Here is a 27,925-nt window from a genome sequence, read left to right on the forward strand (position 1 = left end):
GCCTTTTGAAACTAAAACGTAATTTTAGGAATATTTAGTTGAAAATTCAAACTAAAAATTTATGATACCAGAGAGAAATAATGGTACTATCGATCATAAATTTTAGTTATTATTAGATTGCAAAATGTATCTCATTGATTCATTTATTTAGTTATATATTCAATACTTTTTACCATATAAGAAGCAGTCCATTCATTATCTAAATTACAACAATTTTCAAAATTTTTATTATTATGCAATAAAGAATTTAAATTTAATGTTTGAGTTTTGTCTTCTTCTTCTTCTTTATCTAATTCTTTTAATTCAATTGTTTTTTCTAGTTCCATAGTATCAGAGTTTGAATTTAAATTAGTTGTTTTTGTTGATGATATTGATTCATCGGTTTTATTCTGATTAATAAAATTTGATTTAGTTGTTGATTGTTTTGATAAATTATTATTTGTTTGAGCTGTATAATAATCATTTGTATTTGATGTTAGATTATTCTTGTCTTTAATCAGTTCGTCATTCCTCTTCTGATTGGGGGTTGATTGTTGTTTACAACTATTATTTGAATCTTCTTTATTAGTTTCTGAATGTTTTGAGAATGTAGATGCTGATTCTTCAATTTCTTTTCCCTTAGCATTAAGTCTCTCATGAAATGAAGGTGATCTTGAAGTTTGAGTAGCTTTGTTATTTCGATTTAATGAATGATTATCTACCTTTTGTGGTACTTTAGACGGTTTAGTCAGTAATGGTGAATCAAAACTTGATTCTTGAACTTCATTAATTTGTGATAATTTTTGAAACTTGTTATTAATAGGTGATGGTGAATTAAATTTAGCACTTGATGTTCCTATTGGCATTGTTGTATTTGTTGTTGAAGATGCATAATTACTATCTCGACTTCCCGTTTTTAATTGGTTCATTACTGCTTCTACTATTTCTGTAATTAATTCAATTTTATTAATTTTACTTGAATTTGTATTTTGTGAAAAATATGATTGATTATTTTGACTATGACTTGATTTTGGAGATTCATTATGTTGTGATTCATTAGATTTAGTTTCAGGAGTAGTTTGATCATTAATAGTCGAATTTGAGGAGACTTTTTCGTTGTTGTTCGTTGAATTAGACGAGTCTTTATTCGAGCTTGACGATATATTTTGATTTTCAACAAGTTTTGGTGAATTGTTAATAATTTGTAGTGCTATTTTCTTAGCTAATTCGTCACTATTAACGTTGCTTCCTTGATTTGGTGGTTTTTGTTTAGATAATTCATCTAATTTTAAATTTAATTTATCAAAAGAAGAAGCCTGTAATTTAAAATTTTCAAATAATTCATTATATTGATTTTTTAATAAATCATGTCTTTCTTCCCATAAATTTAATGAATCTTTATATTTTTTAATCAGTTCTGTTTGGTTTTTTAATTTATCAATTAATTCTATATTTTCTGATTGAAGCATACATATTTGGATCAGATCTTTTGGTTGTTTATTATTACTATTATTATTACCACCATTCTTATCATTCAACTTTAAATCATTAGTTGAGTCATCTAAATTTAAAAGTTTATCTTTTAAACTTTGATTTTCAATTTCCAAATCTCTGTTTCTTCTATATCGTTCATCCTCTTTTTTACTTATTTCTCTTTTTAATAATTTAATTTCAGTTTTTAGAGCTATATTTTCATCTCTTAAATTTAATTCATCTCTATTCATCATTGGTTTTCTGGTAGGACTATTTTGTAATGCTAATCGGCTCAATGGTGAATTAATATTTCTATCATTAAAAACAGATAATTTAATTGGTGATGATCTATTCTTATTTCTTTTTGAAATTGGTGTTGATATTGGTGTGTTTTTTATTGAAGTTGAATCATCAGTTAATGTGGTTATTTGTCTTCTTTGTCTTGCCATTGATTGATCATCCATCTCTTCCACATCTGAATCATAGGAATTTAGATTCGCGTGTGAGCGAGGAGTATCCTCTGGGTACTCCATTATGTTGAGGTTGTATTTAGAATGATGGTTTGTTTAAGATAAAGTCATACATCAAACTAGGATAACAAAAAAAAATACAAATTGTTTTTGTTTACTTTTTGAACGCGTCCGTCGTGAATCAAATAAGTGTCACAAATTTATGCTGTGGCTGACGACAATGAGTTTTTATCAAACCTTGTGCGTTTTTGTATAATCCATACAATTACGTATTTTCTAAAACATGTGAGGAAGCCTTGAAAAAAACACAAATTGATCATATAATTAAAAATCTTGATAACCACGTCGTAACATATTCAAAAAAAGAATGTCAGATACAGTTAAAGAAATCAATTTATTAGCAAGAGAATTGAAATCACATTTAAAACAATTCCCAAATTTTCCAAAAGAAGGTATATTATTTGAAGATTTTTTACCAATTTTTACAAAACCAGAATTATTTAATAAATTAATAACTGCTTTTAAATTACATCTTGGTGATAAAAAAATAGATTATGTTATTGGATTAGAAAGTAGAGGATTTTTATTTGGTCCTACTTTAGCATTAGCTTTAAATGCTGGATTTGTACCTATTAGAAAACCTGGTAAATTACCTGGTCCAACTTATAGTGTTGAATTTAAAAAAGAATATGGATCAGATGTTTTTGAATTACAAAAAGATGTTATACCAAAAGGTTCTAAAGTTATAATAGTAGATGATATATTAGCTACTGGTGGTTCTGCATATGGTGCAGGTGAATTAGCTTTACAAACTGGTGCTGATATCTTACAATTCTTATTTGTTATGGAATTGGATTTCTTAAAAGGTAGAGATAGATTACAAGCACCTGCTTTCACATTATTTGCTGGACAAGAAGAACAATATAAAGATTGAAAATTTGTCATGAAACGTTAATTTATATAATTTTATTTAATACAGACTTTTATTTGAACATTTCTAATTTCAAAACATGCATTAAATCTCATTGTAGAACCAGTATATATCCCAATTTATCCATTGAATCTACTCTTAACCACTTTTGAAAATCAAAAATGCTAATTCTCCAATATAAAAATAAATAAAATATCCTTGTTCATGAGTAACATAACTTCCAAAGCTTTTACCTACTATAACATGCCAAGTAGGTCCATATATTTGATCTAATTCCTTTTTTAAATAAGTAGCTATATCTTTTTCAATCTTATATGTTTGACAAGCTTGATCCGCCAATTCAAAGATTTTAATTTGGATTTCCTCTGATAAATCTGATGCTTTTAGTATCGCTAAGGGTTTAAGGTTAGTCAATTGAGCTAATATAAAAATAAGATACTTTATTCATCTAACATACGTGTATTGTCTTGATCAGACATTGTGTTCTAGATTATTTGATCTGATAATGATCTTTGTTTATATTATTTTTTTATTCAAATGTTAGTGCGTCAATTTTATTTAGGTAGGTCATACACTATCAACATTTACAAGAGATTAGAGCCGATGTTAAGACTAATAAGTAATTGCATTCAAATAATTAAACTACTATATCCTCAGTGGTTCAGCTTATTATAATTTTTCATATTTAGTTTTATTATTTAAAACATCATTTTTAAAATCATTTACACCTAAAGAACTTGTATGACCCCATGGTTTTAATTTATTTTCATTATCAATAGCACCTGCAAAACAATTTAACCAACCATCTCTTGAATATTGTTTATTTACAGCATTTAAAGTATCTTCATGAATTAAATGAGTATTTAAACCAACATTATCTAAAATAGTAGCAATTTGTAAAATTAAACCAAGAGTTGTAATATAACCAGTTTCACCTAAATCTTGATGTCTTATGATTGCTTCACTAACAGCATCTGCATATTCTTGATTTTTAGTTTCTTCTAATATTAAATCACGAGATAATATACCACCCCAAAATTCAAATGACATTTTTGTTGCAGTCATATTTTCATCAGTTGTTCCAATATCATGTAAAAGACTTGTTACAAAGATTACTTCTGGATCAAGGTCCCAATTTGAAAATTGATCATTTATAATAGCTTGAGAATATAAATAAACTCTTAAAGAATGATTTAATACTTTATTTGGTAATTTTTGTTTAACATAATCTAAAACAAATTGAGATAATGGAGATGATGGTAATTCAGTTGAAGTTTGTGGGGTTGGTGATTTAGGATTTGGTATAGCCTTTTTAACATCTCTTTCTATTTTTGAAAATCCATAACGTGACATGATTGATCGTTTTTAATTGATTATTGGAAAAGAACTCAAGTTAGTTTCAAGAAATATTTATGAAATTTATAATTGTAAATCAAAATTGATGCTATGTATGAAATTGTATCATACTTTAATGTTCATTACGTAATTATAATTTGTCTCACTTTGAAATAAATTGCTGCAAATTTATTTCAAACGGTTTTTGCACGATTGGTTTCAGATATACTACATGAGATATTAAAAAAATGGGAATAGATTAATCGATCAATGCTTAAACGACCTTTAAGACTATTTTGAGCTGATGCTTTTATATGATATATAAATTTGATACATTGTTATTAGGTATTTTCTCAGCGATTGATCTGGATTAGATTAACCTTTTATGCATACGGTACAAAGTATATGAATTTGTACTAAACCCGCAGCTCGCTACCAAACAGCTCTCTCGTGTTTTTCATTACTAAGAGATCACCAGTACTTAATTTTCACTTGTGTTACCATTTACAAGTCTTGAAACTACACCTAAACCACCTATTCATTACATATACACTTGATGAACTCAACTATATAATCGATGTTTGAGACGCAATTATCAAATGTGAAAACTAATTATTTCAAAATTGGACATTTGAAAAATCTAACCTATACTATATATACTAGTCAAGATAATACTAATAATGATCAAGAATTATTAGAATTGGAATTAACTATTCGTCACCAATATCCAAATTCATTGATAACTTATTACAATAAAAGTTTATTTCATTTTACCATCAATAATGAAGAACAAAATTTAGATGTGAAATTAAATTTGAAATTTAAAGATACAGTTTCAGTTGAAAAATTATCAAATCCTCCGAAAGGAACAGATGATGATTATTTAGCATTTGCAAACGTTAGTTTTGCAAAAGCAGTCAAAAAGATGATACTATATAATTTAGCATTAAAGGGAGTGATCAAATTATTTGGCAACTATTGTATATATAGTACTGATAGTTTATCATATTCAATAATTTGTATGGATCCAATATTACTCAGTAATGGAGACTTACTACTATCATGTACGGAGAGAAATCTTTTGAAATTATACAATTCATCCATAGTATCCACAACAGCTTCCAATGATTGTAATTTTGTCATATATATCTTGCCAAGTGGTATACGATGTCATTTATTTGATACAACCAATATACAAAATAATTTTGTTAATAAACCACAACTTGAAAGTGAAAAGCTACTACGTTTACTAGAGCTAAGTACTCAATGTGATTTGAAAGAGACATTATGGGTGAAGTTAATACCGAATTTAAAACATTTAAATAATCAAACATCATTAATATCAAAGTTTATACATTCAGTTGAAAATAAAAAATTCATTTTATGGCCATGGTGTTTATGTCTATTACAATTTGGATTGAAAGAACATAACAATACCGATATTCAAAAACGGAAAGAAACAGATCCTCTTCAAATTCTTTCAGCATATTTAGATTTCAAAGTAAAACGAAATTTAGAATCACCACCAACACCAAAGTCTGCTTCCCCACCCTCAGTCTCAACTGAACAAACACCAGCATTAGAACCACCGGCTCCATCGAGTGTCCCTTCAGTCAATGCGACAATCCCAAATCCTACAAATGAATTTCCTGTTAATATGACAACGCCCTTTGGTTCAGATGTTTATAATTTACAAGCTACAGACAATTTTTTCAACAAACCAGAAAATCCAGACAATATGGAAATTGACGACTTGTTTGGAAAAGAAGATGGTAGTCAGAAAGAGAAAAAAATAGATGAAAAACCTGGTAATGAAGAGAAAGAAAGCGATGAAAGTATGGATGATTTATTTGGAGATTTTGAAGAAGATGATGTTCCAGAATCTAAACCTGATGAAACCGATGTTATAGGATCTAAAGCTGAAGCAAATGGTACAACAGTTGAAGTTAAACCTGAAGTTCACGTCAGCATAGAGAAGAGAAAACTACCTTACATTGAAACATTAAAAAACAAAATGACTATGAATAACTTTACTCCAGATTACAAAGATCCCGGTGCACCAGCTCCAGTAAATCAGACTCCCATGATAGCTCCACCAACGTCCATTGATATTGCCACAACGACCGGTAATATCAAAACAAATGATATAACGTCAACACCAAAACTGAAGTCATCATTCTCACCAATAGTATTTAATCCTATCATTCAAAAAGATATTGACGACAAATACGGTAAAGGTGGTAAATTCTATTATGAGAAAGATAATAAATTATTCGACAAATCTATTAAAGCAACAACCAGAGTGGGAAACTCTGATCCCAATGACTCAAGTGATGAATCGTCTGAATCTTCGAACGATGAAAGTGATGAAGATGATAATATAATTCAGGATGATCACGGGAATTCTTTCATACCCACTGCTCCTCCAGCCCAAGATTTCAATAATACCCAAAATGCAACCTCCAATACATTTTACGGATCTCCAGTTGTCAATAAAGTTGGATTCAAAACAGATTCCCCGTTTACTTCAAGCGCTATGATGACTCCAAATATTTTTGATACCCCTCATACTCATCGCACTGGCTCTTCTTCTTCATCATCAATCATATCAAATAAGGATTTAGAATTTCCAAAAATCAGTGAGTCTTCAAATTATTTACCATTAATATTAAGAAATGTGAATATCTCGTCAATACCTGATTCATTTTTGTTGAACAACCTTTCGGCAATTCCATCGTTTTCAATGATGAATGAATATTCTGATAATGATTTAGAAATTTCTCATGGAAATGAGATGATCACTAAAATTAAAGATATAAAGGAATTACTTCATTTTATTTCATCAAATATTGTTTTTGATTTAGGTTTGTTCGCAAACATAACAATAAATTCAGAAGTTGAATATCAAATTCCTTCAGCAAGTTTTTTAGAAAAATTTAAAGAGATTTTCCCGCTTTCTTATCAAACATCATTAATTGAATTTGTTCATGAAATTTTAAACAAAGAAAATGATGATCCTTTACATTTTTTTGGAGAAGAAGAATCAATCAATAAACAAGTCAATGATACCGAATGGAACGTTTTGGAAACTCAATCAGACAAGTTTGATAAATATAATGAATTACTTACAAAATTAAATGTTTCAACTAATGTTGGAGAAAATGAAGTGTTTAAAATTCCTGAAGTTAAAATTAAAGTTGAAAAAAATGGAAATTTATTAAATCTTAATAGTTTGAGTTTAGATTTTTGGAACTATTTAAATTTCAAACCAATAAATTCTCCTAAAAGTTTTCAGATATTAGTGATTGGAAAATCAGGCTCTTATGCAAATGAATTTTTGAACAGGTTAAGTGATAATTATAGTGAAAATCATTTTGGTCATATCTCAAGATTAAATCTTTCTACTGTTGATACAAGATCGGACTTAGAACCTATTTCAGATGGATTATTACTTTTAAAACCTTGTATGAATTATGGTGAATTGTATTTACAATTGAATCAGAAATTAAACTCATTAGTGGAGTTGATAAAATTGGATTTGATTAACAAGACGAACAAATTTGAATTTGATAGACCTTTACTTTTATTGTTTGTTAATTTTGATTCTAGTTTTAATAGCATTCTTCAGATATCAAAAGTATTAAGGAATTTTAAAGTTGCTTTATTAAATTATCAAGTTCCATTAGTACAAATTTTCACAAAAATCATTCCATCATCTTTAATAGTTAGATCTCCGCTGAACCTTAAAGTTTTCAGTAATTATACAACAACTAAACTTTCAATGGTATTATATAATGAATGTCCTAACGAGAAAAACATAGTTGCACCTATCGCGAGAGAACCTCCTACTAAGATTCAATTCAAGTTTATGAATGGAAGTTATAGAGACAATAACAATACTGAAGATAGTTTTCTACATATAGCTTATGAAAGATCAATTGATAAAAGTTGGTTAGCAGCAGCATGGTCAGATCCATTTGGAAGTGTAAACCAAACAAAATCATGGTATTGTTCACGAAATAATCATGATATAGGATCAATTGCTGATGAGATATGGAATATATCAACTGAATTATTCAAATCTATTGATTCTCCTGGTGGTAAGAAATTTTTGGTCTTGACAAGAATCAATAGTGTCATACCAGATGATGAATTGGTACATTGGAAGAGATTGAGTATGAAGTTTAAAGATATATCATTGATTGTTTTATCTGTAAATCGTTCACCAAAGTTGATATTTTCAAAAACTAATTCATTGTCTGATGATTATATCTTGAGTGAAGGTGAAACTTCCAATGCTGCATCAATATTAGTAACATCACCGAATGGATTAGCTTTTCATTCCCCTCAACAGTTCTTAAATGCACCATCAAATTTTTTATCCCCACAAGATGCACCTACATATACAGAACCAGATATGATTTTAAAAGATGGAGCAGAGATTTTTGGAATGATGCCCAAGGTGCAATTGCCATCATTTAATTCTCCGAGTAGGGCAAGTATGAAGGTAGGATATTTAATAAAGGAACATTCTTTAGATCAATTATTGATATATGAGGTTAATTTATTAAGTTGTTCAAATTATTGGAATTTAGATACGTTAATGAGAATAATATTGATGCAATATAAAAAATTGATCACTTTGAATAATATTTTGGGAATATCGGGCTTTGATAAAACTCAACTAGTCCCTTGGCATATTAATGCTGTTGGTAAGCTATTAAACTATTTAGTTCATATATATGTTGAAGAATAATATACTTAGTAGTTGAGATTATGAAACATCTTGCATAATTACACGACTCTTGCGTATTATTTTTAAATTTAAACGTAAAATATACAAACAAAAATTAAGGCAGTTTCTACATCATTTATAGTCATTTAAAATACATAATTCATCAACATTTCATCAATCAAATGTCTGAGTCAGAGCACAACGTACAAGTTAAACCAGAGGTGCCCAACCTGGCAGTGAGCGAGGAGATTCCACCACAAAGAGTTGAAAATGAAGAAGAGGAAACAAATATTGACACAAATCCTAACACCAGCAAGCGACAACGAGAGGAAGAGGATGATAATAACAATGGTGACAATCAATTAGGACTGGAAGATGATGACGAAGACGAAGACGACGAAGATGATGAAGAAGACGATGTTGGAAGCAGAAAAAGAAGAAGAAAAAGAGGAGCTAACCAATTCTTCGATATAGAAGCAGAAGTTGATGAAGAAGAAGAGGATGAAGTCGATGAAGATGAAGAAGAAGCAGAAATACTTCGAGAGCAATTCATAAGTGATGATCATGGAGCAGATGAAGGACCTGATAATAGGGATGATAGATTACATAGACAATATGATCGTCGTCGTCAAGAAGCAGAAGATCAAGATGCAGAGCAATTAGCAGAAACTTTGAAACAAAGATATAGAAAAACTCATTCTGTTTATCGAGGAGAAACTGCAGCAAATGGTACAGTATCACAAAAATTGCTTATGCCATCTATCAATGATCCTTCAATTTATGCAATAAGGTGTACTCCAGGAAGAGAAAAAGATTTAGTGAGAAGGTTATACCAAAAGAAAAGAACTTTGGAAAGACAAAAATTGCCACTAGATATCTTGACTGTATTTCAAAGAGACTCATTCAGAGGATACATTTACATAGAAGCAAAAAGACCCGATGCAATTGATAAAGCTTTACAAGGAATGGTAAACGTATTTGTTAGAGATAAATTGTTAGTATCAGTTAAAGAATATCCAGATTTATTAAAACAGGTCAAATCTTCTGATGTTGAAATTATACCAGGTATTTATGTAAGAATATCAAGAGGTAAATATAAAGGAGATCTTGCAATTGTTGATAATTTATCAGAAAATGGGTTAGACGTAAGATGTAAATTAGTTCCAAGACTAGATTATGGAAGAAATGATGATTTTGACGCTGATGGTAAAAGGATAAGATCTAAAATCAGACCATTACCAAATTTATTCAATGCACAAGATGCCAAGATGCATGATGGACTCAATTTACAACAAAAAGGTCCCAGATCTTATGTTTACAAAGGTGAAGAATATGAGGATGGATTTTTGTATAAAGATTTTAAGCTTCAATATATTCAAACTAAAGATGTACATCCAACATTAGAAGAACTCGATAGATTTCAAACAGGTGAAGATACAGATCATTTGGATTTAGGAGCTATAGCTGCCTCGTTAAAAAATCATAATCAAGCCGATGGAAAGCAATCCACTGCATTTCAACCAGGTGATAAAGTTGAAGTTAGAAGAGGAGAACAAGCCAGGACAGTGGGAGTGGTTGTTGAAGCAGCTTTAAATGAAATTAGAATAACCGTCACTGATAGTGGTGATCCAAAATTTGTAAATCAAAAATTAACTGTACCAGCAAATGATTTAAGAAAAATATTCAATGAAGGTGATCATGTCAGAATCGTAGAAGGTAAACATTTTGATGAAACTGGTTTAGTTATTAAAATTGATGGTGATTCAGTTGTTATAGTTAGTGATCAAACTAAAGAAGATGTTCGTGTGTTTGCTAACTTTTTAGTTAAAGCTACAGATGCTTCTTCCAATGTTAATGATAAAAACTTTAAATATGATATAAAAGATTTGGTTGAATTAAGTGCTTCAACAGTTGGTGTGATTGTTAAAGCGGAGAAAAATATTTTCAACATTCTTACATCTGATGGAAGACTAATAGATGTAAAACCAACACAGATTGCTTCAAAAATTAAACAAAGTAGTCGAGAGCAGATTGCTACCGATAGAAATGGATTCACTATCAAAGTTGGTGATACTGTTAAAGAAGCATTAGGAGATAAAGCAAAAGAAGGTCCAATAATTCATATTTACAAAAATTCATTATTCATTAAATCCAATGAACTTGTTGAAAATTTGGGTATATTTGTAACAAATAGGATGAATGTTGAAACTGTAGCTACTAAGGATTCTATGGTGTCTAAAAAATTTGGTCCAGATTTAAGTGCCATGAATCCATCGTTAAAGCTTCCAGATCCATTAGCAACTCAAGGCTTGAAAACTCGTGTTGGAGGAAGAGACAAATTGTTATATAAAGATGTTGTTGTTACAAGTGGAAGTTATAAAGGTTTAAAAGGAAAAGTTACTGAAGCTGATGATTTATATGCTAGAATCGAATTACACACAAAAAGTAAAAAGATTAAAGTACTAAAAAATAATCTTAATGTATTACTAAAAGAAAGATCAGTGCCTTATTTGAGATTCATTGGTGCAAACATAGATCAACCTCCTGCTGTAAATTCATTCAATCAAAGTTCAATTCCACAATCTTCTGGTGATAGATCGGCATGGAACGGTGGTGCAACTCCTTCTGTTGCAGGTGGAGCCTCTTCATGGAATTCAGGAAATGGTACTTCTTGGGGAGGTGTTTCGGCATGGGGTAGTGGAGCTGGAGGAGCTTCAGTTTGGGGTGACAAGGGTGGAGCATCCGCATGGGGCGCAGGTAATACTAATGGTGGAACGTCTGCTTGGGGTTCAGGTAATACTGGAGGTTCTTCTACTTGGGGTGAAAGACCAGCATCAACTTGGGGTAATAATCGAGGCGATAATTCAACTTGGGGTGGTAATAGAGGAGGCAATTCAACTTGGGGAAGTAAAGGTAATGGTTCCACTTGGGGTGACAGTGGTCAAGGCGGTGGAGGCTCAGTATGGGGATCCAAATCAAATTCTGCTAGAAACGGTAACAATAGTAGTTGGGGTAGTCGATAGTTGGAGCAAATGTATTAGTGCAAATTAAAAAAAAAAAAATAAAGAATGTCTTTTTCATGTTTTACTTCTTCTACAAATCGTTTTTAAAACTAAGTAAATAAATTAAAAAATAAATAGTCTTACATGTATATTTTAACTGTTTTCACAGCCAGGGCAATTATGTAAAGTTTCGTGAACAAAGACGTCACAATTTATACAGAAATCTTGTTTACATTTTATACATTGATATCTCGAACTTGTCATTGATTCTATAACACTTTGACTTGTACCTTCTTTAACTCCCTTTGGAAATTTTAATTGACAACCAAAGCAATATTCACTTTCATATGATGGACTCACTGGAATTTCTTTATATGGAGCTAAGGGTACCAAGTGATGATACGATCTGGCCAAATGTGTAGATAATATTAACATTAGTCCACAAACAGGGCAAATTGTTGGTAAATTACAAACTTTACTTTTACATTGAGGACATTGATAACCGATTATTGATGTAGATGATTGTGGTAGATTTGAATTGACCTCAACAACATCTTTTGACTCATCAGAGCCTTGAGTTGGATGTGATGCATTTAATTGAGGAAATTCAACAGTAAAATCTGTATTACCAATTGATGATGTTAAAGTTGGTTGTAATTTAGAAGGAAATCCCATTTTTATAATTGGAACACCTTTCGATTCTTCCATTTTTTCTTCTTTTTCTGTCAACGGTAGTGGCGTCACACACTCCATCAATAATTCTTTGAAATGTGATTCATTCATTATAACTCCATAATGTTTTGATGATGAATTTCGTGGTTCATTATTTGTTTTGTTCACCATTTCTTGACAAATTGCCACTTGAGCTGAAAGTCCAATCACACTTACTTTTATATTATCTTTCACGAGGCTATCTATAGTTTTATGGATATCTCCAGGATCACTCGTGAATAAGGATCCAAAGACAATTAAAATTTCCTTTGAATTTTTAGTATTATTAGATGTTGTTCCGAAATTGAATTTCAACAATGATCTTGCCATTTCTAAAGTGTTTTGTAAAGAAGGATCTCCTTTTGGTTCAAACTTATTATGCTGTCGTGCTTTTAATTGCCTTAATTTGTCTATGTGATATTGAGGCAGACCACTGACCTCACTTACTAAATTTGCTACCCCATTTCTCATTAGCACTATACCTAATTGTGATATTGGATTTTGATCAAAAAATTCAACAACAAATTCTTGTAAATGATTTAAAGTCAATGATAATCTTGTTGGTCGTAAATCTTTCTCCGCCATCGCTAGTGATCCATCAATTGCTATTACTAAAGTTCTGATTATTCCTCTTTGAAATGGTGTACTGGGATTTTTCATTATTTTCTTCTTTCTATTTTCTATAATCGTTTGAACCATTGCTTCAAATGATCCACTACCTGACTCATCATCTTTAACAATATCCCATGACCTTTGGTATTCGTCTTCCCATGCATAACCATTAGCTCCTTTTAAGTCACTAATTTCTCCATTTCTGCCTCTTGATCTTGTTCTTGCTGATACTCCATCTTTAGGTAATGCTTCTGGGACAGCTGATGATAATCTTGATGCTGGAGAATTTGAACCTGTCAAAAATTCCTCATCTGAATCATCCATAATATTGAACGTATATGAAAATTGAGGAGTTTAAAGTTGGTTGAGAAGATGTTTCCTACAATTATTTTATGAATATCTCTATTTACTTATTTCAATCTGTATAAATATTTGCTTTGTGTAATAATTATGATCTAATCAATATGCTTCCCACTCACATCAAAACATTCTCTAGGTCTAATAAAATGATTTCTAAATGCTTTCTATACCGTCTCCTATACGTGTCAATGCCTGAATTTGATTTGTATTAGTTCATTTAGTAAAACTTTAGCACATAATAGCATTGCAGATATGTAATGCTCAATTTACAGCTCTGAGTTTGACCAAAAGACCCGAGTGCATGCAGCAAGCAACAAACCATGAGAATGTCACAGGTTAATAGTATATTGGATCCTTGTTGTGAAACCTTCCTCTAAGTCTGATCGGGTGAGTTTGAAAGCACTTACACAAAATCATAGTACTTAGCTCGTGAATTTATGCTTAAACCTATAGCGTACACTCTGTTACTGGTATATGTATATCAAGCTAGAGCTTCCAAAATTAAGACTTGAATGGTTAGTCTATAATACACGCGGTACCCTGTGAAGGTTCGTTCAACTTATTCTTCTCTTTTTATGAGAAAATTTATCAATACCACTAGCATAATTCACTTCTCCTTCATCATTAATCTCATAAAATAATGAGTTGAATTCATCAATTTGAACATCATCCACTAATCCCAATTCTGATTCTAAGTAAGGAACTTTTTTCAATTTTTCTTTATTTAAAAAATTTTTAACATGATATTTCTTACCCAAAATGGGTGTTATTTCCAAATTGTTAGTATAACAACTTAATCTATCAAATCCATAAAATTCAATAAATTCATCTTTGGTTAAATTAAATTTATTTGGAGGAAATTCTTTTTCTTCAATATTTGTATTCTTTTTAATTTTAGGATTTGGAGCTGCTTCATTTTCTTGAATATAAAAATTTCGTAACAATTGTATTGCTTCTACTCTACATATACCTCCAATACTTTCGTAAGTGTCATTTGGTAAATTGGGATCTTTATGAATTGAAAGTATAGTCCCATTTCCTCCAAATCTATCATTACCACATCCATAATAAACTTTACCAATTCCTAATTGTCTTAAATATGATGCACACATTATACATGGTTCAACAGTTACATACAAAGTTAAATCCTTGTAATTATAATCTTTTAATTTCTCTAATGCTAAAAATTCTGCATGTTTCGTTCCATTTAATGATATATTTGTATAATTATAGCCAATACTTAATATTTTATCATCTTTAACTACTATACATGATACTGGAGTTTCATTATTTAATAAAGCTTTATAACCAACAAATAAAGCTATGGCCATATATTCAAAATGTTTAGTCAAATCATTCATGTAAATTTGAAAAATGAGGTTGTGAAGATAATGTAATGATGTAATAATATAAAAGAATTCTTTTGCAATCTCCGTATTTAATATTTTTTTGATTTATCATTTTATCTTATGTCTGATTTACAAAAATCATTTTTGAAAAGATTGAAACAAAGAGAAGCATCATTGGGACTATCGCTGTTATCAGAGGATCCAATTGAATCAACTGGACTAAACAATCAAACAAGTCGAGATGAAATAATAAATCAAGACAAGAAAATAGTCAATCAATATAACACTGTCAAATCAAATTTTGAAAATTTCATATATAAAGATGATAATCGATATTTTAAATGTTATTATAGACCTGTTAAAGAGAAAGGACCGGTATTGGTTTGTTTACATGGAGCTGGTTCTTCATCTATGACATTCGCTAGGTTAACAGAACATATTGAATTTAGTGTTTTTTTATTTGATATGAGAGGACATGGTGAATCATTTTTTGATGAGGATTTTTCAATGAATAGTTTAGTTGATGACGTACGTTTTGTTTTGAATGAATTTGTGGAATCATATAAACCAAGTTCTATATTCATGCTAGGGCATTCATTGGGAGGTGCCGTATTTGCAAACTACTTACAGAAATATCAAACAGAGAAGCTTTATCAAGGTTTGATACTATTGGATATTGTTGAAGAAACGGCAGTGTCATCTTTAATTGTTATGCCTCAATTTATTGAAAAGATACCAAAAAAATTTGATTCACTAACGTCAGCTATTCAATGGCATATGAACTTCTTGTTATTCAATGAAAATTCTGCTGAGGTCAGTGTTCCTGATTTACTAAATTTAGACGAATTGACCTGGAAAACAGATTTAAAAAGAACTCAATATTATTGGGATACTTGGTTTCATGGATTATCTAAAAATTTCTTGAATTTCAAAGGTGCAAAACTATTAATACTATCTGCTCATGAAACTTTAGATAAAGAATTAATAATTGGACAAATGCAAGGGAAATATCAATTAGTTGTATTTAATAATAATCAAAAAAGTGGTCATTTTGTACATGAAGATATACCGAAACAAGTTGCCATATGTATAAATGATTTCATTAAAAAGACGATTGCACCAGAGAAATATATGAAAGAAGATTTAGGATTCAAACCTAAATGGGGTGGTAAAATAAATTCATAAATTAAATCGTTCATTTTCATTTCATTCTATAAATAATAGTCGTTTACAAATTAATCAACACTTTTATTATTTTCATCAATTTCTTTTTGTCTTTCATTAATTTTTTCAACCATTTCATCAATTTTCTTACTTGCAAATGGAAATCTAGGATTAATTAAAAATGGTCTTAAATCAAATCTATTATCATCTGGAGAATATTGTTCTGCATGATAAGATGGAGTCATTGTTGTCATTTTATGTCTATTTATAGCATAAAAAAACCAAAATCTTTTAACTTTTTCTGCGACTTGTTCTGCAGTTAAATTATAAGGTGGTTGAGACCATTCATGATAAAGTTTTACAAACATAGCTAAAGGACCACATTTATCAACTTTTCTTAATGTACCAAATCTTGATAATTCATCATAAGTCATTCCCATATCTATTTCATCACTTTGTACATAATCTTTTGTTATTGGTTCCAATTCTGCTGTTGGAACAGCTGTTAGAAATTCATGTAATATTGGTAATTTGAAATTTGTTTCTGCCCATGCTATAAATTTTTTTAAATCTGTTTTAGATATACCTCCAATTGGATTAATATCAGCTGAAGAACAATCATATTTTGTTAAATAACCTCGAAGACATTCATCAACATTAGCACTTCCTAAAACTAAAAGACCAGGTACTGTTTTACCTCTAGTCCAAGGTAATAATTGTGCAAATAAATAACTTAATACCATTCTTAATCTTGCTTGAATATTTTGTAATGCTAAATTTTCAGTTTGTGAACCTCCAAATATTTTAAAAACAGGTTTTTTACCCGTTGCAACTTGAAATAATGAAATTACTGCACTTACTAAATTATCCATATTTAAATCAACATGATATGAACCAATTTTTTCAGATAATATTTTTGCTCTTGATCTTGTTTCTGATGATGAATTTTCTGTACCCATAAATGAAGTATAAAATATTTTTTCAGCAATTTCTTGTGGTGTTTTTGGTGTAAAATTATGATCATGTGTTAAACTTCTAATATCTTTTAAAACTTGTTCTTCTTTAGAGTCAACAACTAACCTACACATTGAATAAACAATCACTGCTGTAGCACATGAATCAATACCTCCACTTAATGGTAAAAAATAACCACCACATTTTGATCTTCTTAAATAATCCCATAACCAACATGCTGGTCCATAAGCAATTTCTTCTTCTGGTGAATGATATTTGATAGCTTTTGGCTTTGTGGGGGCAATTGTTGGATCATATATATAATCTGTTGGAGATAATTCAACATCTGTAAAAATAGCTTTATAAGTTTCTTTTTGATCAACTGCTTGTAATCCAGTTGATCTTTGATTTCTATATGATCTTACATCATCTAAATCTATTGTAGCACTAATAACTTCAACATCTTTTAAAGAAAATTGAGATGCTTGAGCTAATACTTCACCATTTACAACAATTAAAGCACAACCATCATAATATAATCTATCACCATCACAACCTCTTTGATTTGCATATAAATAAACTCCACCACATTTTTTAGTTGCTTCAGTAATTAATTTTAATCTAGTATCTAATTTTCTTAATTCATGATGTGAACCACTTGAATTTGTAAAAATTTCAACACCATCTAAACTCATAGCTATATGTGGTGAATTTGGAGTAAATAATTCTTCACAAGTTTCACAACCTAATCTTGTTTCTGGAGTTTCAATTATACAATCACCAAATATAACTTTTTTTTGATCTGTAATTTTGGTAATATGTCTTGGTAAATTATGTTCTTCATAATATTTAGGTCTATTCCAAGGAGTAAAATATCTCATTTCTCTATAATTACCATCATTTGCTAAAAATAATTTTGGTCTAATCAATAAAATTTTACCATTATATGATATAATTCTACAATTATATTTAGTATCTTTATGAATTATAGGTATACCAATATCTAATAATATATCATATGTTTTAGGATTTGATATAATTTCTCCATAAATTTCCCAACTATGTTGATATAAATCATTTTCTGCAAAATGATCTAAACATCCATAACCACAAATTTCTAATTCTGGTCCAACTCTTAATTTAGCTCCTTGTTTTTTGGATTCTATAATACTTTCAAGAATTCTCTCTCTATTTCCTTCAAAATCTAATGCCCATTGATTTAAATTACATGTTGCAACAGTAACATAATGACCCATTTTTCAATGTTTGTTTGATTAATAGAATCACTGACTGTTCTCGTTTTATTTTTTTCTGTTCTATTCGGTACTAAAGAATACAAATCGAATCATAGGGTGAGATGGAAATATAATAATAATAATAATATTGATGCATAGTCACAAGATCTATAACTTGTAGTAAACTATACCATGAGTATTGCTAAGTTGTTATCATTTATCAGTTGATGGATATTTCCTTGAGAATTGAAGCATCATAAGATGATCTTCTTATTAAAGCTTAATGTACTGATAAACATCAATTTTTATTCCGTCGGAACAATCCAGTTACAAAATTAAATTTTCAAGTTCAACTCCGCAAAAATTAATTTCTCTTATCAATAGAAATAAATATCAAAAATGATTTACAAATGAGATATATAAATAGAATAAATTTCATGATTGAGATTTCTAATAAACATAAAATTCATAAAAATATCACTTCATATTATCACTATAATCAATTAGAAAATGCATAAAGATTCAATTGTTGTTAATAAATTAAAAGATACTCCATTTGGTGCTTCAATTCAATTACCATCATATTGTAATAATGATCCAGCTTATTTAAATGATGAAGATTTTCAAACTTTAAAAGAAGCTGTTGAAACCAATTTAGTTGTTATTATACCAGATCAAGCAAAATTATTACCAAAATCTCAATATATTTTAACAAAAAGATTTGATCCATCAATTCCAGAACCAAAAGAAACTAATGGTGGTGCTAATTATGGTCATGGTAAAGAATTTAGACATGATAAATCTGTTCTTAAAAAAGATGGATGTTCTGTAAAAACACAACCTCAAGTTCAAATTTTAGGACAAGGTAAATTTGAAGCTGATGAAGAAGGTAATGAAAATGGTGAAGCTATTAATTTAACTCATCCTTCTCATACTACTTTTCATCATACTCCATTAACTGAAAAACAAATTAAAGATAATAAACAAACAAGATTTTATAGATGGCATATTGATAGTGCTTTATATGAATTATCTCCACCAATGGTTACTACTTTATTAGGTATAAAGGTTCCTCCAACAACTCAATATCAAACTATTAAATATGAAGATGATGGTAGTGAATTAAAATTAACTCAAGGTGCTACATGTTTTATTAGTGGAGCTCAAGCTTTTCAAGGTTTAAGTGAAGAAGATAAACAATTTGCTTTAAATACTACAGTTGAATATGCCCCACATCCATATATTTTTATATCACCAGCAGGAGCTACATGGGATGGTTTAACAATGGTTTCAGAAGGTAAAGAAATGGATTTTAATGATTTACCAGATTGGGAAGAATCAAAAGTTAAAAAATTACCAATGGTTTGGACTAATCCAACAACTAAAGAACATCATTTACAAGTTCATGGATGTTGTTTATATAAATTACATACAAAAGGAGGTAAAACTCTTGATTTAAAAGAATCTAGAGAAAAAGTACATCAATTAATGAGACCCGCAATTTCACCAGAAAAAGTTTTAGCACATTCTTGGAAACAAGGTGATTTAGTATTATTTTTTAATCGTGGTGTTTGGCATTCAGTAACTGGTGAATTTAAAGGTTTAGGAAATGATGGTCAAGATGAAAGAAGATTAATGCATCAATGTAATATTGCTAGTGGTGTTGATCCAGTAACTGTTTTTTAATAATAGCAAAAAGGTTGTTTAGTATATTTTAGTTCTTTTGTCAATAAACGTTTATAATGGTATAATAATTTCTAAATATTGTAGACTAGAGCAAATATTAAAATTTGTATCACGTTTGGTAGTTTCGGTTAATTATTCAAATTATATATCCGCTTTACTTAATAAATAATAATATCAATATTATCAGTATTATCCTTTCTGATCTATTTCTTATAATCAAAACCAATCAAAATATGCAATACGTGGGCAAAGTAGGGGGATATGTATACAACCAATGGAATTCATTAAATCCCGCTACATTATCTGGTGCAATTGATGTAATAGTAATTGAACATCCAGATGGAACATTACATACTTCACCATGGCATGTAAGATTTGGAAAATTTCAAATAATTAAACCATCACAAAAGAAAATAGATTTATATGTTAATGATGTAAAGACTAATTTACCTATGAAATTGGGAGAAGGAGGTGAAGCTCATTTTGTTTTTGAAGTAGATGATATAAATCATGAATTATCAAATAGTGTTTTAACTTCACCTGTTATTTCACCTGTTTCTTCTCCAGGAAGTTATGCAGCTTCAGGAAGTGATAATGAACCAGATGAATTAGATTTAGATGAAAAAAGTAAATTAAGTGATATACCTAGTCCCAAAAGTCCTTCACAAAAAGCTAAAATAGCAATGGAAAATGCAAGGAAAATCACTAAAAAATTAAATATACCAACAAAAATAGATATGAATGGAGATATGCTAATAGATATGGATGGTTATAAACCAAATTCACAAAAAAATATTGATAATTCGGATGAATTATTTAAAAAAATATTTTTAGAAGAAATTGAAGGAGATTATGCAAATGGAGATAATGCAGCAAAACCTTGGAATCAAATAATAACAAAAGATGAAAATGGAAATATTAGAATTTCAAATATTTCTGATTTAGAAGGTGTTGATATTGAAGATGATTTAATTAGTTCTTCAACTACAGCTACTTCAAATACAACTGCATCAGGTACAATATCTAGAACATCTACAATTCAAGATGATAAAATATATTTTAAAACTTTAAGATTAACTTCTGAACAATTACAAAATATGAATTTAAATTATGGTCAAAATTCTTTGAAATTTAAATCAAGTGAAGGTACTTCTCAAGTCACTGCAAATTTATATTTATGGAAAGCAAATGCTCCAATTGTGATATCGGATATTGATGGTACTATAACAAAATCAGATGCATTAGGACATGTTTTAAATTTAATAGGTAGAGATTGGACTCATCCTGGTGTTGCAAATTTATTTCAAGAAATTAATCAAAATGGATATCATATAGTTTATTTAACTGCAAGGTCAGTAGGACAAGCTGATTCAACAAGACAATATTTGGAAGGTGTAGTACAAGATGGTTTAACTTTGCCAAAAGGTCCTGTGATATTAAGTCCTGATAGAACATTTGCAGCATTAAGACGTGAAGTTGTTTTGAAAAAACCAGAAATTTTTAAAATGGCTTGCTTATCAGATTTACGAAATTTATTTTATGAAAAATCTGAAACTAATGATGATGAAGATAATGACCAAACACCATTTTATGCTGGATTCGGTAATAGAATAACAGATGCTATAAGTTATAGATCAGTACATATTCCAAGTCATCGTATATTCACAATAAATCCAAATGGAGAAGTTCATATGGAATTGTTAGAATTAGCTGGTTATAAATCATCATATTTACATATTGGAGAATTAGTGGATCATTTTTTTCCACCAATAAAAGAAGTTAACACAATTTCATCATATTGGAATAATGCTCAATGGTCAGAATATATGCAAAATCATGATATAAATGATTATGATGCAAGATCAATAAATACGCATTATCTGCCACCAGGATCACCTGGTCCAACCCCTGGATCACCACGTAATTATGTTGAAGATTATAAAACTGATGAAAAATTTAATGATGTGAATTATTGGAAAACAAGTTTGAATTTTGATGATTTGAGTGATATTGATGAAGAAGATATGACGACTAAAAATTTAAAAGGAAATGGAAAATTACTGCATCATGATCATGAAAAGAAAGACCATAGTGATAATCCGGAATTATTACAGAAACTGAAAAGATCAAGAGCCTCAACTATTGAAAGACCGTTATCTGCATCATTTGCATCACCATTGAAAAGTTTTATGCTGTTTAGTAAAAGAAATCAAAAAGATGATGATGATGATGAAGAAGATGAAGATGATGAAGAAGAATACGATGAAGAAGATGATGATGATTATACTGATGACGAAGTGGAAGAGGAAGATGATGATGATTACGATGAAGAAGATGAAGATGAAGACGAAGATGAGGATCAAGATGACGATGAAGAATATGATGATGAAGATTTTGATGAAGAAGAAGATTTAGATCAAGAATTAGAAGATAAAGCTGCATTAACAGAAGATACAACAACTGCTATAAAAAATGAAATACTTGCTTCAGGTTCAACAAATCTAATCAAGGCTAGTGAGTTTGAAAACTTAAAAATATAGATAAAACGAAATATAATGACCGTGCATTGCATATTTTAACTTGTTAAAAAACTAACATTTCTATAAAAATCCAACATTGGATTTTCTCCATATTTTGTAGTAGTGGCATCAACATCTGCCCATTGTTCTAAAAAGTCTTTATGGGTGGTTATTTTAGAAATTTTACCTGTAATTTTGGTGTATAATTCATTCGCCATTTCGAAATCTGTGGCAAACATTATATCGAAATATCCTTGATGTACCATGTATGTTGATACATCGATTGTTTCTTTATTTAAGACTGTTTGTACCACAGGTCCATTAAATCCTTTGATGGTATTTGGTAATGCATGAAAATCAGAACTAATTAATGAATGATTAGGAAATTTATGTTTTAAGATATTGAAAAATTTTAATAATCTTGTTGGAATATATTCAGGTGGTGTTAAATCATCGTTGAATGGTAATATTGAATTTTTTAATTTAAGTTTGGTTGTTGATTCCAACAAGGGATGAGTAGACTTATAAAAGCTTTGTAAAGACTTTAATTTTCCTGCTAATGTATTTTGTTGATTTAAGATTGAAAATTTTCCATTTTCTCGTAATTGTAAATATGCATTTGAGTATTCACTTAATTCATTGGTAAAAAATTGATAAAAATCACCCTTTTTATCAATTAATACTTTTCCTTCTAATGGTTCACCAGTATTTATATCATATGCTATCATATCATGAGCAAAATTATCAAATACTTCAAGTGCAATGAAAAAACATGGTTCTTCAACCACTTGATCCCATTCAAAGATAGACTTGTTGTGTATTGTCAAAATATTTGAATCCAATCCTTCTTCTTTTAGTTTCTTTGTATAAGATTCTTTCTGTTTCGTAGCTAATTGATTTGAAATTTCTATTATCTTATATTGAGTATTGGAATATATTTCTGGTTCATGCTTTTTAATGTAATTTAATATGTTACACATTAATGTACCATTACCACCTCCCATTTCATAAATAATCAAATCTTCATAGGGATAATTCCCATTTAATTTATAATTTAATAAGATATACCTAGCTAAACTTTCACCATAATAAGGATTAAATAATTCTGTTGGTGTATGCCATAGTTGTGAAGACTTTGAATATTTTGAATATGATTTACCCCATTCTTCTATAAAATCATCTATATCTTCCACTTGATTATAATTAAATGGTTTAGAATGATAAATTTCAACTTCTTTCATAAAATATCCATAATTCTTATTATATAACAGATCTTCAATGAAATCAGACGTTGTCATTATAACACCTTTCGGTCTTGTCTTTTTATTTAATTGTTGTTTTGACGTAACATGTGGATATGATGTGTATGTCTCATTTATTGAACTTTCGAATGGGAAATTTACTGCTTTTTGATATATCAATTGAAATGGATTTAAAGGTCTGTTGAATGATGGTACCTTGAATGTATATGTTGTAGGTGATATTGAATATTCATAATGATTAGGTTTTGGTGGCGGGGGAGGTTTTAGTTTGTTTAATCGTCCTTTAAATAGGTTCCTTCGTAGTGTTATCATTTGATTGAAATTGATAGATACAATTGATGAATAGACTAATTGAAATACGTAAACTTTTTTTTTTGTGAATCCAAATTGGTTGCAAAAAATTAGTAGGCCTACATTGACATCAGTCTAATCTAAGACCAATTGAGACAAAAAATACAGTACATAAGCTCAAATTTACAAGCTTGTTGTTTTTTATTATGCTGATAAACTCATTCCAAATGATCGCTCAAAAGTTGCTGTACTTATCATTCAAAAAATTTTCAATTAGTCTTTCACCTTGATATTTTGGCTATCATTTGATAGAGAATCAAATCAAGAGGACATTTAAAGCGTAAAGTTTGGGTTCATATGAAGCTTTTTAGTTACCAAAGATACATTCTATTAATCAACGACTGAAATGCACCGGGGACTTATTTCAAGTTTGACAATGATCTCAATTGCTACTCCTTTCATATATTTTCCACTCAGACTTCGAGCATACGGTTTTTAATTAGGAGCAGCATTCTGCAAGCTCTTCCTTTAAAATGTTGTTTTTAAACCAAGGCTAGCAAAGTGAACATATTGAACTTTTTATATAATTGAATGCTGTGTAGTCAGCTCTTATTAAATCGTTACCATTCTGATCTGAATCGAGTGAGAACTCGAATAGGCAAATTCTCCCAAAGTCCAAAACAATGGACTTGGTTTTGTTCTTTGCAAGTGCCTCAGACCAGCACTGCTAAGTCAAATAGTCTCTTTGAGTGAGATTAGCCTGCTTTTCTTTTCCATAGCGTATGTTTTCTTTTCATCTTTATGGTACAAGCGTAATCATCAACAATTTCGATATCAGGGTCAATTTCTATGTCCGTATCCAACTTTAACCAAGATTCCTCAACAATATTGAAGTTCATAATAACTGACAATTTTTTAAGCTCTTTGATAAGGTATAAATTTAATGCTTTTTCGTTGTTGATGTAATGTTTATTGTTTATTACTATTGGAGACTTTTCCCTGACTTTTCTCAATTTGTTGTTTGTTCAGCGTGATTTCTTTTCTCCAAGCAAGTATTGTTTTGTCGTTAATCATGTGACGATCATAAACAAATTTATTGTGTCTATACTTTTGAATGCCCTTGTCTTTCGTGGTGATACTTTTGAAATTTCGGTACCTATCTCGAATACAGTTGGATATTTGAAATACCAGCCAATGCTCATCATTCTGACGAATACTTTATTCTTTCCAATTTCTGAATTGCCATAAATGTTTGCCAATTGTAATCAAGTTTTGCATTACGTTGTTGACATAAATATCCTCATTCTTGATTACCTGAGAGGTAGTATATTACGAGAAAGCATTGTATCAAAAAAATTGTCAAGAGCTCTGCGACCACTTTGCCTTCCATTTTTTTTTGGCGAGCTCTTGACTTGCTAGTAATCAAATATCAAGATAATTTTGGAGTTATTAATTACCTGATCAAAATTTTTTACTAATAGCTTTAATTCTTCTTCTGATACTTCAAGACCTTCAATGTTTGTCATTGCTTATATTTGTTTTGAAGACTTCAGTAGGAATGATTACAAAAGTTTTGCATATCAGAAAATTAGTACAATATCTCTTTTGCAAATTACTGATCGTTTACGAATTTGTTATGAGTTTCAGATTTAAGATTTTGCAGCCGTTTTTATATGCAGTACCAAGTCCTAATAAAATTACTCAGACTTAGGGCAAACATTGAATGAAGCATAGAGCTCTGAAACCTTTTTATCTTTTTTCTAACAATGCTTTGTCAATTTCCTAAGCTCATTTACTCATTGAATAAATAAATCATTTACATCGGTAAAGTTTGAAACACAACAAGTTCATTTCTTTTCCTTTCAAATCGGTTGTACATCAACGGTCTAGCTAGCTTTGCTGTAAAATTGATGAGGAAAAGATTATTTCGATTGATCATCTGTATGAACTCTACTATTTGATTGAAAATTTTTATCAAAGCATCTGCAAACCCTTATTTTTCAAAAAATAACTTCAATAGTTTCTCTTAAGTAGATCTCGTTTCAATTATGCAATATATAACAATTTAACTTGCGCATTGAATGATGATAAATCTTAATATTTGTTCTGAGGTGAAAATTGTAACTGCTCGTGCTCATTGATAATATTCAAAACTAAATTGCAAACATAACCATCTTGAATGAGATCCATTTCAAAAAGTTCTTCAATTGAATACTCATTTTTCAAAATTATATGTAGTGTTTTGGGAGTTTTACTGTGGTTAATAAGTGACTCCCCTTTTTTAACTGAAATTTCAGTGCTCTTGAAAAAGTATAATGGCCATTGACAAGATATGATTTGAAAATAATCTGGTGTAAACATTTCTATATTTTCAATAAAACCAAACAGGTAAAAGTCATATGGTCTTGTAAATCTGGGCCACCAGGATATTCTTAAATTTGGATTATCAAAATATAGTCTAGCAATTTCAATTGCAAAATGATCATTAGCAATATCAGTACGTATTGTTAACTTATGTAGTTTTGAAATATCAATCAATTTCAAGTCCAAATCATGTGACGACAAACTTAAATTTGTCAATTTTGATAAGTTGGCATTAACGAACATTTCCCAAAATTCAAATTTTTCAAATATGAGATCACTTTCGTATTCTACTTCGCTATAATGGTCTAAAGATAATGAAGCAATTTCCTTAGAATAAAAAAAATTATTTAATGTGAACAACCACTTTCTTGGCTCTTCTTTAATTTTTAAGTCACTTTCGTTCGGACTACCGTTCAAAAATTTGTGTTTAGCCCAAAATATTATTTGAAGTTTCTTTAATTTGCAGTCAACTTTATTTAATTTTTCAAGCAATAGTGGATCCGTTAAATCAACAACATCTCTAAAAGCAAGGTGCAATTCTTCTAGATTTTTAAATAAGTTTATATTGTTAAAAATTTCAATGGTTCTCTGTAGTTCATGCAGCAATTTGCGTCCAATTCCAGTTCTGAAACTCATAGGTAGCGCCATAACGTAAAAATGAAAGTGAATGCGGCGTTGCAGTTTTAAAATGAGTTCTGGGAGCGCGAAGTTTTTTTTTTTTTTAGTGAGAAAAAATAGAAAAAACGCAGTCCTCGTAAATGAGCTACTAAGTAAGTTGAGCTCGTATTTAACCGGTTATTGAAGTAGTTCTGGTATTGATAGTAGCAATAACTCATGGATCTAAATGATAATGAAAATAATGATGTAGTTGGTGATGAAGCTGTTCTGGATTTATTGAATTGTTATAGATTTGGCTTTGTTCATTATAGACTTCACTATAGATTTTGTTCTTGATTTATTGAGTTTTCCAGTTATTATTTTGGTTGTTGTTTCAGTTATTTTCCTAGGTATTATTTTACGATACAATATTTAGTATTTTTTAGTTTTGTAGTTATTATTGTTTTTGTTACTGTTTTGATTATTAATTTAGTTTTTTATTAGGTTATTGATTGAGATATGAAAACAGTTATAAATTCTAGTTATGAGTTTGGAAATGAAACCTAAGAATGTACGATATTAAGTATTAGTATATTTTCTTCCTTTTGTGTTTGGAAGTTATTTTGAACTTAGTTATCATTTTAGTCATAGAATTAGTTTCTGATTTAACTAATATTCTAGTTATTTTTCTACTTAATATTTCAGTTATTATTCTAGTTATTGTTTCAGTTACTATTTTAGTTTTAAATTTAGTTTTGATCTTGTTATTTTTTACTTCTTGTTTTTGTTACTGTTTTAGATACAGTTTTAGTTATTAATTTGATTATTAATTTGGTTATTAATTTGGTTATTAATTTGGTTCCAGTGATTATTCTAGTTAAAATTTCAGTTACAAA

At 29.5% G+C, this 27,925-nt stretch overlaps 14 protein-coding genes across 14 annotated transcripts; 6 read left to right on the plus strand and 8 right to left on the minus strand. All coding sequences in view use genetic code 12, as the record gives it.

Annotated features, from left to right (window-relative positions):
* Window positions 1-143: 143 nt before the first annotated feature.
* On the minus strand, window positions 144-1,985 carry KGF55_004560 (uncharacterized protein; the record flags this gene model as incomplete). The annotated part of the gene is made up of 1 exon (XM_051759477.1): window positions 144-1,985. One exon carries the CDS (start codon window positions 1,983-1,985, stop codon window positions 144-146), a length of 1,842 nt encoding a protein of 613 aa, XP_051612850.1.
* A 304-nt stretch (window positions 1,986-2,289) lies between these two features.
* Window positions 2,290-2,856, plus strand: APT1 (adenine phosphoribosyltransferase; the record flags this gene model as incomplete). Its single annotated transcript, XM_051759478.1, has 1 exon — window positions 2,290-2,856. One exon carries the CDS (start codon window positions 2,290-2,292, stop codon window positions 2,854-2,856), a length of 567 nt encoding a protein of 188 aa, XP_051612851.1.
* A 135-nt stretch (window positions 2,857-2,991) lies between these two features.
* Window positions 2,992-3,332, minus strand: KGF55_004562 (dynein light chain; the record flags this gene model as incomplete). Its single annotated transcript, XM_051759479.1, has 2 exons — window positions 2,992-3,227; window positions 3,311-3,332. 2 exons carry the CDS (start codon window positions 3,330-3,332, stop codon window positions 2,992-2,994), a joined length of 258 nt encoding a protein of 85 aa, XP_051612852.1.
* A 190-nt stretch (window positions 3,333-3,522) lies between these two features.
* KGF55_004563 (cyanamide hydratase) lies at window positions 3,523-4,206 on the minus strand (the record flags this gene model as incomplete). Its single annotated transcript, XM_051759480.1, has 1 exon — window positions 3,523-4,206. The coding sequence occupies one exon, from the start codon at window positions 4,204-4,206 to the stop codon at window positions 3,523-3,525; it is 684 nt and encodes a 227-aa protein (XP_051612853.1).
* A 559-nt stretch (window positions 4,207-4,765) lies between these two features.
* SRB9 (Srb9p) lies at window positions 4,766-8,944 on the plus strand (the record flags this gene model as incomplete). Its single annotated transcript, XM_051759481.1, has 1 exon — window positions 4,766-8,944. The coding sequence occupies one exon, from the start codon at window positions 4,766-4,768 to the stop codon at window positions 8,942-8,944; it is 4,179 nt and encodes a 1,392-aa protein (XP_051612854.1).
* A 161-nt stretch (window positions 8,945-9,105) lies between these two features.
* SPT5 (transcription elongation factor) lies at window positions 9,106-11,946 on the plus strand (the record flags this gene model as incomplete). The annotated part of the gene is made up of 1 exon (XM_051759482.1): window positions 9,106-11,946. One exon carries the CDS (start codon window positions 9,106-9,108, stop codon window positions 11,944-11,946), a length of 2,841 nt encoding a protein of 946 aa, XP_051612855.1.
* A 132-nt stretch (window positions 11,947-12,078) lies between these two features.
* Window positions 12,079-13,572, minus strand: KGF55_004566 (TFIIH/NER complex subunit; the record flags this gene model as incomplete). The annotated part of the gene is made up of 1 exon (XM_051759483.1): window positions 12,079-13,572. One exon carries the CDS (start codon window positions 13,570-13,572, stop codon window positions 12,079-12,081), a length of 1,494 nt encoding a protein of 497 aa, XP_051612856.1.
* Window positions 13,573-14,162: 590 nt separating this feature from the next.
* On the minus strand, window positions 14,163-14,969 carry KGF55_004567 (tRNA(adenine34) deaminase; the record flags this gene model as incomplete). Its single annotated transcript, XM_051759485.1, has 1 exon — window positions 14,163-14,969. The coding sequence occupies one exon, from the start codon at window positions 14,967-14,969 to the stop codon at window positions 14,163-14,165; it is 807 nt and encodes a 268-aa protein (XP_051612857.1).
* A 108-nt stretch (window positions 14,970-15,077) lies between these two features.
* PPE1 (carboxylesterase-mitochondrial 37S ribosomal protein YmS2) lies at window positions 15,078-16,142 on the plus strand (the record flags this gene model as incomplete). Its single annotated transcript, XM_051759486.1, has 1 exon — window positions 15,078-16,142. One exon carries the CDS (start codon window positions 15,078-15,080, stop codon window positions 16,140-16,142), a length of 1,065 nt encoding a protein of 354 aa, XP_051612858.1.
* Window positions 16,143-16,192: 50 nt separating this feature from the next.
* KGF55_004569 (glutamine-dependent NAD(+) synthetase) lies at window positions 16,193-18,331 on the minus strand (the record flags this gene model as incomplete). Its single annotated transcript, XM_051759487.1, has 1 exon — window positions 16,193-18,331. One exon carries the CDS (start codon window positions 18,329-18,331, stop codon window positions 16,193-16,195), a length of 2,139 nt encoding a protein of 712 aa, XP_051612859.1.
* Window positions 18,332-18,820: 489 nt separating this feature from the next.
* On the plus strand, window positions 18,821-19,996 carry KGF55_004570 (uncharacterized protein; the record flags this gene model as incomplete). Its single annotated transcript, XM_051759488.1, has 1 exon — window positions 18,821-19,996. The coding sequence occupies one exon, from the start codon at window positions 18,821-18,823 to the stop codon at window positions 19,994-19,996; it is 1,176 nt and encodes a 391-aa protein (XP_051612860.1).
* A 233-nt stretch (window positions 19,997-20,229) lies between these two features.
* Window positions 20,230-22,536, plus strand: SMP2 (phosphatidate phosphatase; the record flags this gene model as incomplete). Its single annotated transcript, XM_051759489.1, has 1 exon — window positions 20,230-22,536. One exon carries the CDS (start codon window positions 20,230-20,232, stop codon window positions 22,534-22,536), a length of 2,307 nt encoding a protein of 768 aa, XP_051612861.1.
* Window positions 22,537-22,571: 35 nt separating this feature from the next.
* On the minus strand, window positions 22,572-24,089 carry KGF55_004572 (uncharacterized protein; the record flags this gene model as incomplete). The annotated part of the gene is made up of 1 exon (XM_051759490.1): window positions 22,572-24,089. One exon carries the CDS (start codon window positions 24,087-24,089, stop codon window positions 22,572-22,574), a length of 1,518 nt encoding a protein of 505 aa, XP_051612862.1.
* Window positions 24,090-26,162: 2,073 nt separating this feature from the next.
* Window positions 26,163-27,080, minus strand: KGF55_004573 (uncharacterized protein; the record flags this gene model as incomplete). Its single annotated transcript, XM_051759491.1, has 1 exon — window positions 26,163-27,080. The coding sequence occupies one exon, from the start codon at window positions 27,078-27,080 to the stop codon at window positions 26,163-26,165; it is 918 nt and encodes a 305-aa protein (XP_051612863.1).
* Window positions 27,081-27,925: the final 845 nt, after the last annotated feature.

This window comes from Candida pseudojiufengensis, assembly GCF_024610245.1.
Source record: "Candida pseudojiufengensis strain CBS 10847 chromosome Unknown scaffold13, whole genome shotgun sequence".
Lineage (NCBI taxonomy): Eukaryota > Fungi > Ascomycota > Pichiomycetes > Serinales > Debaryomycetaceae > Lodderomyces > Lodderomyces pseudojiufengensis.